This window comes from Ictalurus furcatus, chromosome 6 (assembly GCF_023375685.1).
Source record: "Ictalurus furcatus strain D&B chromosome 6, Billie_1.0, whole genome shotgun sequence".
NCBI classification, from domain to species: Eukaryota; Metazoa; Chordata; class Actinopteri; order Siluriformes; family Ictaluridae; genus Ictalurus; species Ictalurus furcatus.
The window spans coordinates 27,094,258-27,107,223 of NC_071260.1; the positions used below are offsets into that span (position 1 = coordinate 27,094,258).

General features: G+C 41.3%; 1 protein-coding gene across 1 annotated transcript in view; it reads left to right on the top strand.

The window, feature by feature from the left end:
- Positions 1-5,571: 5,571 nt before the first annotated feature.
- The window catches only part of trpm2 (transient receptor potential cation channel, subfamily M, member 2), a 30,723-nt gene continuing 23,328 nt past the window's right edge, over positions 5,572-12,966 (top strand). Inside the window, exons 1-11 of the mRNA XM_053626054.1 lie at positions 5,572-6,476; positions 6,729-6,897; positions 7,035-7,215; positions 8,340-8,506; positions 9,160-9,340; positions 9,501-9,562; positions 9,643-9,843; positions 10,381-10,483; positions 11,359-11,471; positions 12,075-12,392; positions 12,690-12,833. Coding sequence (XP_053482029.1) covers positions 6,322-6,476; positions 6,729-6,897; positions 7,035-7,215; positions 8,340-8,506; positions 9,160-9,340; positions 9,501-9,562; positions 9,643-9,843; positions 10,381-10,483; positions 11,359-11,471; positions 12,075-12,392; positions 12,690-12,833 — 1,794 coding nt within the window. The 5' untranslated portion in view covers positions 5,572-6,321. The remainder of the gene's footprint in view (positions 6,477-6,728; positions 6,898-7,034; positions 7,216-8,339; positions 8,507-9,159; positions 9,341-9,500; positions 9,563-9,642; positions 9,844-10,380; positions 10,484-11,358; positions 11,472-12,074; positions 12,393-12,689; positions 12,834-12,966) is intronic.

The window sequence follows — 12,966 nt, forward strand, 5'->3', positions numbered from 1 at the left end:
TCACTCATCCTGCCTGAGATCTGCCCTTCCACCTATTGGGGTCACAAATGCCCCCTACCCTAACCCCCTACCCTAAGCCCACAAGACCTCTCAGCCATGCCCCCGGGTATCATGACCTAGGTGAGGCCTTTAGCAAGGACCAGGCCCTCTCATTACTACTTCACCTGCTGTATTACTGCACCATTGACCTCTTTCCTGGGGTCACTCTGCAATCCAGGTGGCTGTATAATCTCTCACCCTGAGAGGGAGGCCATGGAGAAATACCTCTCGGAGTCCCTTGCGGCTGGCGTCATCCAACCTTCCTCCTCCCCCCTGAGTGCTGGCTTCTCCTTTGTGGTCATGAAGGACAAGACCCTCTGCCCTTACATCGACTATCAGGCCCTCAACAACATCACAGTCAAGAACAATTACCCCCTGCCGCTCCTCAACTCTGCCTTCAAACCCCTGCATGGGGCCACCATCTACACAAAGTTGGACCTGTGGAACGCATGCCATCTTGTCCGGATCAGAGAGAGGGACGAGTGGAAGACTGCATTCAATACACCCCTGGGCCACTTCGAATACCTGGTTATGCCATTCAAACTCACCAATGCCCCGGCAGTGTTCCAAGCCTTTATCAATGATGTTCTCTGGGATTTCCTGAACTGGTTCGTCTTTGTCTACCTGGACAACATGCTGATTTTCTCCCACACCCCTGCTGGGCACAACCTTCATGCCTGTCAGATCCTTCAGAGACTACTTGAGAACCACCTGTTTGCCAAAGCTGAGAAATGAGTTTCATGTAAACTAAGTCAGGTTCCTGGGGTTCATCATTGAGAGTGGGCAGGTGAGCGCTGACCCCAAGAAGATCTGGGCTGTTATTGAGTGGCCCAGACCTACCACCTGGAAGCTGCTCCAACTTTTCCTGGGGTTTACTAATTTCCACAGCTGGTTCATTCAGGACTATAGCCGAGTGGCGGTACTACTCACTAGGCTCACCTCCACCTCAACCCCCGTGCTGATTCAGCCCGAGTCCACACAACAGTTCATTGTAGAGGTGGACTCCTCTGACTCTGGGGTGGGTGCGGTGCTCTCCCAGCCATCCGGCCTGGAGCAGAAAATGCATCCTTGTGCTTTTTTCTCTTGCCACCTCTCACCAGCCGAAAGCAACTACAAAGTGGGGAATTGGGAGTTACTAGCCATTAGGTTAGCCTTGGAAGAGTGGAGACACTGGCTGAGGGGGCTGAGCAACCCTTTATTGTCTAGACCGACTATAAGAACTTGGCCTACATCCAGACTGCCAAGTGCCTCAACTTCCGTCAGGCATGCTGGGCCCTGTTCTTCGGGTGATTCAACTTCACGATCACCTACTGCCCCGGCTCCAAGAATACTAAGCTCGATGCCCTCTCTCGTCACTTGGAAGAGGAGAACATCTCTGACCCCGACCCCATCATCCCTCCAGCCTGCATGAAGGGACCCGTCACATGGAAGATCGAGTTCATAGTTCAGAGAGCACAACACACCCAACCCGACCCAGGTAATGGTCCTCCAGGTCACTTGTTTGTCCCAGATGCTGCACATGCCCAGGTCCTCCAGTGGATCCACTGTCCCTGGTTCGCCTGTCATCCTGGCTCTATCCGCACCCTAGGTTCATTGAAATGACACTTCTGGTGGCACTATGATGGATGCCGACACCTGAGCATTTGTTGCTGCCTGCTCCATGTGCGCCTGTGATAAGACCCTACAACACCCGCCTGCCGGCCTACCACAACCCCTTCCTATCTCCAGTTGCCCCTGGTCGCATATTGCCTTGGACTTCGTCACTGGTCTACCCCTTTCCCAAGGTAACACCATCCTTTCCATAATAGACCGGTTCTCCAAGGCCATATATTTCATGGCCTTTCCCAAGCTTCCTACTGCTCGAGAAACTGCAGACGTGGCTGACAAACTCCTCGTCAGCCACGTCATCCGCCTACACAGCATTCCACAGGATATTGTCTCTGACCACTGTCTGCAATTTGTTTATCAAGTCTGGAGGGCATTTTGTAATACTCTTGGGGCCACAGTAAATTTGTCCTCTAGATTCCACCCCCAGACCAACAGCCGGGCAGAGCAGGTCAACCAGGAGTTAAAACCTGCGCTGCGGTATATCACAGCGGATAACCCCTCTACCTGAAGCTACCAGTTACCCTGGGTGAAGTATGCCCACAACTCCTTGACCATCACCACCACAGGCAAGTCCCCCTTTGAGTGTTCCCTGGGTTACCAGCCTTCCTTATTCCCTGCCCAGGAGAATGACATTGCAGTTCTCTCTGTGCAAGCCCACCTCCGCCATTGCCGCAAGGTATGGAGAGAGTCCTGTTCTGCCCTGCTCCGCTCCACCGAGCAAAATCGATGCCTGGCTGACCACCGCTGGGTTCCCGTACCTGACTACCAACCAGGTCAGAAGATATGGCTTTCTGTCAAAAACATCCCACTGAAGGCAGAAGCCAGAAAACTCTCACCCCTGTACTTAGGCCCTTTCACCATCAACAGCATTATCAATCCTTCTGCAGTTAAGCTCAAGCTTAAGGTCCCTGCATATCCACTCAAACTTTCATGTCTCTCAGCTCAAGCTGATTCACATCAGCCCCCTGGCATGGTGCTCCACCTCTCAGGCTGTCTGATCGAATCATTGACTCACTTGTTTCTCATCAGCTAATCAAGCAGCAATATATATAAACTCCGGTTCTTCAGACACTCATCACCAGATCTTTCCGGCTTTAGTGTGGTACACTTCCAGCCTTCCTTGCATTTGTTTTCTGGTTATGTCTAGTGTTTTCTCTGTTGAATTCACCTGTGCTTACCCTGTCTGTTTCTCCTCATGTTCCAGGTCCACCACTCAGGCTACTGCCTGCTCTCCTGTGGCTCACTTACTGCTATGCCCAACACTGCCTGCCATCCTGCCGCAGCCTCCCGCCAGTGCATCAGTGAGCTCTCGACTCTCATGTGGTGCACCCGAGTTCGATTCCTGACCCCGACTACAAATTATCACACTCCTTTACTACACACTCCAGACTCCTCTTCACGCCAATAAATCCTGTTAAGCATCAGTCACCGTGTCTGTGTTCTGCATTTGGGTCCCCCAGTCTCTGTGTCCCTAATAAAACTTTGAATAAAAGTGTGATACATTGAAATAGACCTCATGTAACAGCAGTTAAATGGTTCTGTCCTCTGCACTGTGGGCGGTGTGAAAAGCTACTTAAGCAAAGGAGGCCATCTCACAATTGGGGATCCCCCCCCCTTCTCTTGGTTCCACTCTGTGAGGGTTAATATCGGGTTTAATTAGCATTAAAAGACATATAGTTAATCTGAGGTTGTGGTGGCACGTACTCCAGTAGGTGAGCCAAAGAAATCAAGTCAGGAAAGGTGTTCACAGAATCTGTGTCTTTTAAGCTGTGGAATGAACTTAGAGTCTAGTGATTCTATGCTGCGGTCCAGGAGAGGGTTTGTTTCTCACCCCACTTGTGGCATTGTAGGGGGCTGATTTATGGCTTTGTTGCAACTTCCTGGCCAGAGGGCCACCCTGACAAATACTGTTAGTGTTACTCAACTGTGCCACTTCCTCATCTGCAATCCAGACTAGCTGGCATAATCTTGACAGAATCTTTGACTAATGGTTTGAATGGTCCGAGGGTGTTTTATCTCTTCCGGTTACATCTTCGCTGCCTTGCTCGCTATGAGGTCCTACAACATGAACTATATTTCAGACATATTATCCTGAGCTACTGTGTATACAGTACTGTGCAAAAATTACAGTCACCCTATTTTTTTGGTACAAACTTTGTTATACCATAAAATTATTAATTTATGACTTCTACATTACCAAGTGCAAAAAACATTTTAGATTCCCAAACATTAGTTTTCTAGTGCAGAATTAAATGTTACAGAAAAAATGGTTTTGCAAGATGCTCAATAAAACTTACCAGCTACTTTCCTGCACTAATTGTATTGGAGAATACTATTTTTTGTCACACCAAATATTGACTTTGTTTCATTTACTACAGTTTACTGCTCTTTACGGTATTTTTTTAAAATGTAGAAACATTGAATTTCATTATTTTGAAGGCATCTTTGCGCTACATCATTCAAGTGCCTAAAACTTTTGCACAATACTGTGTATAGAAAAAAAGACTTTTCTTTTACTAATGGTAAAACTTTTGCACAATACTGTGTATAGAAAAAAAGACTTTTCTTTTACTGTTTTTGTGATGATGGAAACATGACACTTAAATCATCAGTGTCATCTGGTTTATATCAAACATTCTGGAAAATTGTCCCAGTCGAGGTAGTACACATGAATTGTCACAATTAAAAGTAAATCTCTACAACACAATCTCATGTCAATCAGAGCACATAGCATAACTTTTATAGAGACCCAAGGTTGATTCATTTACCCATTAAAGTGCTTTTGGCACATTGGCACATAAGCTCATTTGAATAGACTGAGTATTACTGGACACTTTGCTGCTTCATAGAAAACTTAATACTAAGTTTAGGCGTCACTCAGCAACCATCACTGAGACTACTGATTCAAGTATGAAGGACAAGCAAAGGGCTTTAGAAACCTTAGACACAATTGAAGTCTGACGCATGAACCAGCACTAAAGCGGCTTCTCACGCTACGCAGTTTACTTTTTTTCATAGAACAAATTCATAGAACTCTAATGAACTCAGATCTGAAAGCACTTGAAGCAATGGGGGAGGTCAGAGAAAGCAACACCTCTGAAACACTTACAAGTTTATTTGTAAGTAAAAATAATCTAACATGCACACAACAGATGAATTTTTGCTTTTTTGCCTTAAAGATTCTTTCCCCGCCAGGGAATGAATGGCTTTAGAGGCAAATGAACATATTGCCTATTTGTTTGTCTAGGAAATATATATGTCACAAATTTCTCCAGTGCTGTGACTGACTGTTTACTTTATATGTTGGTACAGGGGATGGGGTTGGCAAATCAATAGATAAGATGTATCATTGCATGTTTAGAGCCGAAGCTGGTGGGAGGATATGAGATGCTTGGAACTGCATTGATGTACTGTAGATATAAATACTGCTGTCATCATTGTGGTGTTGTATTTTGATAGAGCAATGCTCATATGAACAGCACTCCTCTGACGCTACAGCAGAACAAAGAACAAGAAACAAAGTACAGTAAGTAGATTTTTATTCCTCATTGTTTTATGGTAGTCTGCCCATAACTGTGCAATGTCAAGATCAATAAGGCTGAGAATGTATTTGTATTGCACGTTGAACAACAGACTTTTCTGCAAATCTAGATCTCTATTAAGCAAGCAAGTGGCAAAGGAAAACTGCTTGAGATGGCATAAGGAGAATATTTTGATCAAAACTAAACTGTAAAGAGGAACCCATTTTAATTTTAATCCTTTTGTAGAACTTTAGTCATAAAGAAGAAATGCTAAAGTTACTGATTGTGTTGAATATACAGGATGTATATGATTATATGACTCTCAATATGAGCGTTGCATGTGAATTCAATTCTCTGTTGCATCAAGGAGAAATAATTCAAAGCTGCTAGAAGACGAATCATCCTTGAAAAAAATAATAATCCTTGAAAGAGCAGTCCTTGCTATTGATGGAATTCTTTAGATATATTAAGTGGCTTTTGTCGTTGTTACAGTTTATGCATGTGGCTTTGATAACTTTCATTTAATATCATATGTATTTGCAAGGTCAAGATGTTTTGTATATTTTACATCCAAATTTTGCAGAAATGCCCAGAAGAGAGAGTAAAATACATCCAATGATGGTGGAAAACCAGCAGTTAAAAAATATAGAATTTAACACCATGATGTCACAAATAAACAAGGTGAGGCAATAAATTTATGTTTGGAAACTGTTTTTGAATACTTAATAATATGTGATGTTGAGTGCTTATTTCATATAATTGCATGATCTTGACATAGAAATACTTATTTTTTCTTTATTTTTTTTGTTTTAAATCCTTATATATTCAAAACCAAGTCAAACACTTTAAGTTAATTCATTATTGAAAATGGTTTATAAATGTTCTTGTGTGGTGAAATGTAAGCAAGCCTAAGTGCTTTCTCCATTTGGAAAGTTTGATTTTATTGACATGTGAGACATTAATGGAGCTTTCTCATCCTGATCAGCATCTTTCACAGCAGTCCCCTGACTGCTCTCACGTCTCATTATAGTGACGTCATCAGTGTTATGACCGAGGGCACTCACTCCATGCACTCGCTCCACTGCATACACTCCACTGCAGTGTCTTTTTTTCACTCTGTTGTGTGTGTTAATGTGTCTGTGTCTGTGTGAGTATGTCGATGGAAGACGGAGTGCAGGCTCTATCTGTGTGTGTGGCTAAAAGCAGATATCTGTCTCCATCTTCCTCTTTCCAGCGCTGCTCGTTTTCCTCCTGGATTAAAGTCAACATCAAGAAAAAAGAGTGCTGCTTCTATGTAGAAGATGGCAGGTATACATCAGCAAATATGCACCCCTATTCTGACCTTGCATGTTCTGCTCAGTCAAACCAGTCCGGTCTAGTTAGAGAAATATGTATTTTTAGGGGCTAGGTACTATATATTACTATGTGTACTACTTTGGTTACATATTTCTGTCACTATCCATTGACCATATTCATTCCTTCTCCATTTAACTTAGACTGTTGTGTTAGTAGGTCAGTGTTTGACTATGAACATGTGTCTATGTTGGTTTTTGCAATTAGAAAGGAGATCTGTATGTGTGGCTATCCAAAGCCTGATCACAAAGATGAAGCCATCAAGCCAGAGGACTACATTGGGCAGCAGTATGACAAACACAGGCACATCAGGGAGGTTCCTACTGACGCATATGGAGACATTAATTTTGGAGGAATTGGACAGAAAACAGGCAGGGTAAATGGGAATTGGATTTCTCTGGGAAAGTATGCTTATCTGCTCCTTTTATTTACCATGGATACATTGGAATTTGATATTTAATATGTTTGGGGTTTTTTTTGTTTTTGTGATTCCATGTGCTCACGTGGGACCAGTATGTCCGTGTATCCTCAGATACTCCTGTTGAGAAACTGTACCAACTGATGACCGATTACTGGAAGCTCCAGCCCCCTAACTTGTTAATATCAGTCACAGGAGGAGCCAAAAACTTCGACATTAAAACAGACCTGAAAAACAAATTCCGTAGAGGACTAATTAAAGTAGCCCAAACCACAGGTGAACACCCTCTGCAATAACACTGCTCTAGAGTAATAGAACAAGATGTGATGGGGCTTTATTCTTCTTCTTCTTCTTCATCTTCCTCTTATTATTATTATTATTATTATTAGTAGTAGTAGTAGTAGTAGTAGTATTATTATCACACTATTTTTCCATAGGAGGATCACTCTTAAAAATAAAAGTTCTGCAAATAAGCATTTTTCATTGTATAGGGTTCCTGAGTTGAGCTATATGGTTCTTTGGAGATTAAAGAAGTTCTTATTGTTTCATTATAGGTTCTTCAAAGCAGTGCATTGGTTCTTCAAGGTATCTTCTGTTAACAGGTTAAAGTGAACCCTATAAATGTCTTTGTGGGACTGGAACACAAAGACATGGCATCACTCTTAAGAACCTGCTTTATTTCCTTAAAACACTAACTAAGGTTTTTTTTAGAGAACTTATGATAACAAGGTTCCTTGTGGCACTGCTGTGAAGAATCATTAAATAGATGGTTCTCTAAAAAACTTGAGCGTAAAAGGTTCTTTGTGCAATTTAAAAGCATTCAGGCTGAAAACCCATTTTTGGTTCTAATTGGAACCTTTATCTTTAAGAGTGATGGGTAAACCTCTTGTTCCTCTCAAGATCTCTTGCTAATCTCACCTCATGAAAGTTTTTTTACTTACCACTGTTGCCTTTTGCTTGCTTATTGGGGTTCTAGATGTAGATTTCTGGAAATCTGCTTTGGCTAAAATGCTAAATTGTGCCAAATTGTCCAGCTGCTTCAGCTGATAATTGAAATTGAGACATTATGACAAAGCAGCATTACAGAAATACAAATATAAATTTAGATCCACAATAAGCAAGAAAGAGGTGACAGTGGCAAGGAAAAACTCGCTGAGAGAACAGAAAGAAGAAACCTTTAGAGGAACCAGACTCAAAAGTGAACACACCTTCTTCTGAATAACACCCAATAGTGGGATTATAAATCATCTACAGATTCTACAACTGTATACTGTAAAGTCAAAGGGTACTCAGTGTGTGGTACAAACATATTGTGAATATGAGACATAGAATGAGCACAGGATAGTCTTTATGATTATAGAAGCAGTTACACAAAAGTAATTCAATTCTGTCTGTTACAGGGGCATGGATCCTGACTGGGGGAACAAACACAGGTGTGATGAAACATGTTGGGAGAGCAGTACGGGACTATAATCTAAGCAGTAACACTGTAGGGGGCCAGATTGTGGCTATCGGAGTGGCCACATGGGGGGTCATCCACAACCGCCAGGCTCTGGTTCACCCAGACGTGATTACCTTTTCAAATCATTTGACACAATTCTCTTATTCAGAGCATCTTAACATGGTGGTGCAGCAGTTAGCTGGCCATTTCACAGTTCCAGGGTCCCCAGTTAGATCCTGAGATCAAGTTACTGTCTGTATGGAGATTCTGTGCATGTTCTCCTCATGTCAGGTCATGTGACAGGGTCTAAATTCATCTGTTTGTTTTAAATTTACTTTGGTAACAAAATAATTTCAGACTATATTTATTTTACCTGGTTACTGGCAGGTCAAATGACCAGAATATAAGCTCTGTAAAATAAGTATGATTTGATTCATTCATCTGGAGTAAGCAGATGGTCAGGAAGCCAATTACTGGATGAGAGGCAGAAATACACCCTGGATGAGATGCCAGTTCATTGTAAGACATCATGCGCACACATATTTACACACTTGTTCATACCTAGGGGGCAATTTAGAGTAACCAATACACCTGGCATGTTTTGGGGAAGTGGAAGGAAACAAGAGAACCCAAAGGAAACCCACACAGAGACATCTGTTGAAAATGCAAAACTCCACACAGACACTAACTCAAGCTTGATCAAACCCTGATTTGATTGTATGCCACTCTAAATTGTCTGTTTATCTGCCCATTAATCTATCTTTCTGTTCCATTTTCAGGGTCGCTTTCCTGCTCATTACTATCTGGATGAACATTGTCAGGGTCACTTATCCTGCCTGGATGTTAATCACTCTCACTTCCTGCTGGTGGATGATGGAACATCTGGCAAATATGGGGCTGAAATTGAACTTCGTGGACGACTGGAGAAACTCATCTCAGACCAGCCTCTAGAAAAACCAGGTGAGTGTGCAGATTTGTATTGGCATGTGATGAAAAACTCCAGTCTCTTTTTATATATTATTAAGGTTCTTCATTAAATTGCAGCATTACAGCATTCAAATACTGAATCTAGTAGTGTTATAGTAGTTATTCCTAATGGACTGATAATCATTCTTACCAGAGAGTGAACTGAAGATTCCAGTTGTCTGTGTGGTACTAGGTGGTGGACCTGGAACCCTAAATGTGAGATCAAATTTGTGTTCTCTTTCTAAACCAACCTGTTCTGTCCGTTTTGCTCTGAAGCCACATATTTTTTCCTACAGACAATCTACAGCTCTATGATGAACAGCAGTCCATGTGTTGTTCTGGAAGGTTCTGGGCGCTTGGCTGATGTCCTCGCCAATGTGGCTGGCCTACCTTTGTCCAAGATCACAATAGCGCTCATCCAACGACTGATGAAAAAGTTTTTTACAGAAGAGTATAATAACTTTTCTGAACTGAACATCATTGAGTGGACCAAAAAGGTTGGAACAAAACAATTCTGACCCTTGACAGTAAATTACAAAATACACTGCAGTTTCAGAGGTTTCTATGGAAAATAATTTAAAGCAGAGCTATAATTTTCCATGAAAATACTGACATTTCAGTTCCAGATTGTGCCACAGCACTGTGCAAGATGCACAATTTTTCCCCAAATATTTATATTTATTATTATACAACTAAGCTCAATTTTGAGTGTATTGGTTTTACATAGGGGCATTCGGAAACTTAATTATTATTGTTGTTGATTACTGTTTACATAAGTGTACATGAACCATAATGTTAACTGTTATCAGTAATTGTAATATGGGAATATGAATTTCCTGTTTATATAGTATTCATTTCATTTTTTTCATGGCTGTTGGGCATTTATTAGTAGAATTTATTAGTGGAATGATTCCAGTAATATTTCATTAAACATTAAAGAGTCAGGAAAAAAGGGTAGCACCTACCTCACTTTAGCAACAAATTAACTTCTAATATGTGAACCCCCCCCCCCCCCCCCCCCGAAATTTTCACAGATTCAAGACATTGTCCAGTTCCCGCAGCTGTTGACGGTGTTCTGCATTGACGAGGAAAAAAACAACGACGTGGATGTAGCCATTCTCCAAGCTTTTCTAAAAGGTGCAATTTGATCATTGGTATCCATCATGCCCTGCATTAGCTGGAAATACTCAGAGGTTAATACTCAGAGGAATTCTTAACTGTAAGGAATATAGAACCCTAATGGAAATTTGGCCAGCAAAGTGTGGTAGAGCTTTATACTTCCATTAGTAGCTATGGATTTAACAAAGTCTATCATCTGCTGAGTGGTTTATTCACATTGCATGAAATTACTGAACCGCCTACAATAAACCCCTAAGACTTGTACTTGGTACATGACACTTATACTTCACCAGACTCTCATAATTCCTTCTTTTTCAGTTTCATAATAGACTCTGAATAATGTCTAGTCCGGTAATTAAACTCTGTCCATGCGACGATTGGCTCACTTGATGGCAGTGTAGCAGCCCATCACCCGTCTGTGTAACCCTTTATTATCGTGATTAAGTCACTGGCTATGGCCTCTCTGCGTGCTACAAAATTTCGCATCCTACCCTCCTCCTCCCCACCACCACCATATAGATCTGCTACGGGGGTTTCTACTTCTGTACCCTTTGCAGCAGAAGCATGGTTCTCTACTTCTCTAAGTCTGTGTATGTCTATCAGAGCACGTATTCATACTCGCTCAGTAGCAACAGTAGCTGCATAGCAGATCTAGTCCACCATGATCAAACCTACTTGCAGTCCATTCCCATCAATTAAAGCTGATAATCTCATTCCAAGAGTTGTCATGAAAGACATGCTTTAAGAATTAGTTGCACATTAAGAGACTGACAAAGTGATGTGTGACATGCATGAATTCTTTATTTGATACAAGGTTTTCTTCAAGTTTTTTTATTTATTTGTGTTGGTAATTCATGAACAACAGAAGAATAAAACCGGTTTTATCTCCACAGCCCCCCGGTGCGGTGACAGTGTGAACAGAGAGAGACAGTTGCAGCTGGCTGTGGCCTGGAACCGGGTGGATATTGCAGAGAGTGAGATCTTCACTGAAGAAAGTAAATGGAAGGTGTGTTGAATATTTATACCTCAGCGCTATTGAATTCTCCACTCTGATTGGTCTTGATTAATTTGTTAGAAACAGCAGCTCTGACAGTATTGCGAGCAGTGCTGAGAGTAGTAATTGATTTGAACTGAAATTAGAATTTTTTTTTTTTTTTCAATACGGTCTCATATTTGCAAATACTTAATAAATCAAATGTTAGGGTTATTGGTGCAGTTAGACTAACCATTTAGTACCACTTTGATTGCTTGAAATTGGAAAAAATCCATTCACACAATCATTGTTTATTTGAATGTGTACATTTCTAATAATATTTTCTTTGCTAAAGGAACATTCTATAGAGTAATTCACAACAGATCTGTATTAATAATTAATAATGTATTATTAATTTAATTAATAAACTATTAATTAATAAATCTGAGTATTAATTAATGTTAAAAAATGTATTGACTAAAAATACAATACAAAAAGGAAGTAACAGAGGTCTATCTCACCCATCATTTAAGTACAGTCCTTCTTGTACTGGATACTGCCTCTTTACTTCAGATAAAAACATTAACCAAATAAATAAAAATTAAGTTAACTATTCCATGTGCTACTTTCCCTCAGTCCTGTGATCTGCACCAGGCAATGTTCTCTGCCTTGGTGGGCCATAAGGCTGAGTTTGTACGCCTGCTGCTGGAGAATGGGCTATGCATCATTCAGTTCCTCAAAGATGAAAAAACACTGTGTGACCTGTATAAGCATCTTCCCAGCTGTCTGTTTTCACGCAAACTGGCCAAGCGAGCGCAGGGAAGCATGATGATTACCCTGAGCCATGTGGCTGCTGAAGTGCGGCGCCTGCTAGGCAGGTTCACTCAACCGCTGTACCACCCAATGCCACCCCCTCACAAAATAGAGATATCCAGTGATGACAAGGATTTTACAGTAAGTTTGAATGAGGCCACAGAGACTTACATCTCTCACTATATTCTACATTCCTTATGACATACCTTTTTTCACTGCAGTTACTGAATAAGTAATTGTAATTACCAAGTAATGCTGTATTCTAGTTACTGAATAATATGCTGGATAGCTAATTAATAAGCTTAGATTTAATCATTTTATAAAGTGTCAAAACATGTATATCTCCACGTCTCAGATGAGAGTGCAAATCAACATATTCAAGCAAAAGATATCAGTGAAATTTACTCACACAAATCACCATTTCCTTTGGCTTTACAGACCACACCCAAAAGCCAGGTTGAAGAACCGTCCTGCTCAGGGAAGGAGAGGGACCCAGACACAGTGTGTGATGCAGCCAGAGATCTGTTCCTTTGGAGCGTGCTGCAGAATCAGAAAGACCTGGCACAGATCACTTGGGAACAGGTTCTAATATAAGTACATCCTTAGAAAAATATAAATCTAGGGTTCTTTGGTTATTCTTTCTGGGGAATAACTCAGTAGTCAATTTAACACCAAATTAGCCTAGTAATAGATGTTCAGTATAATGGGCAGTCCA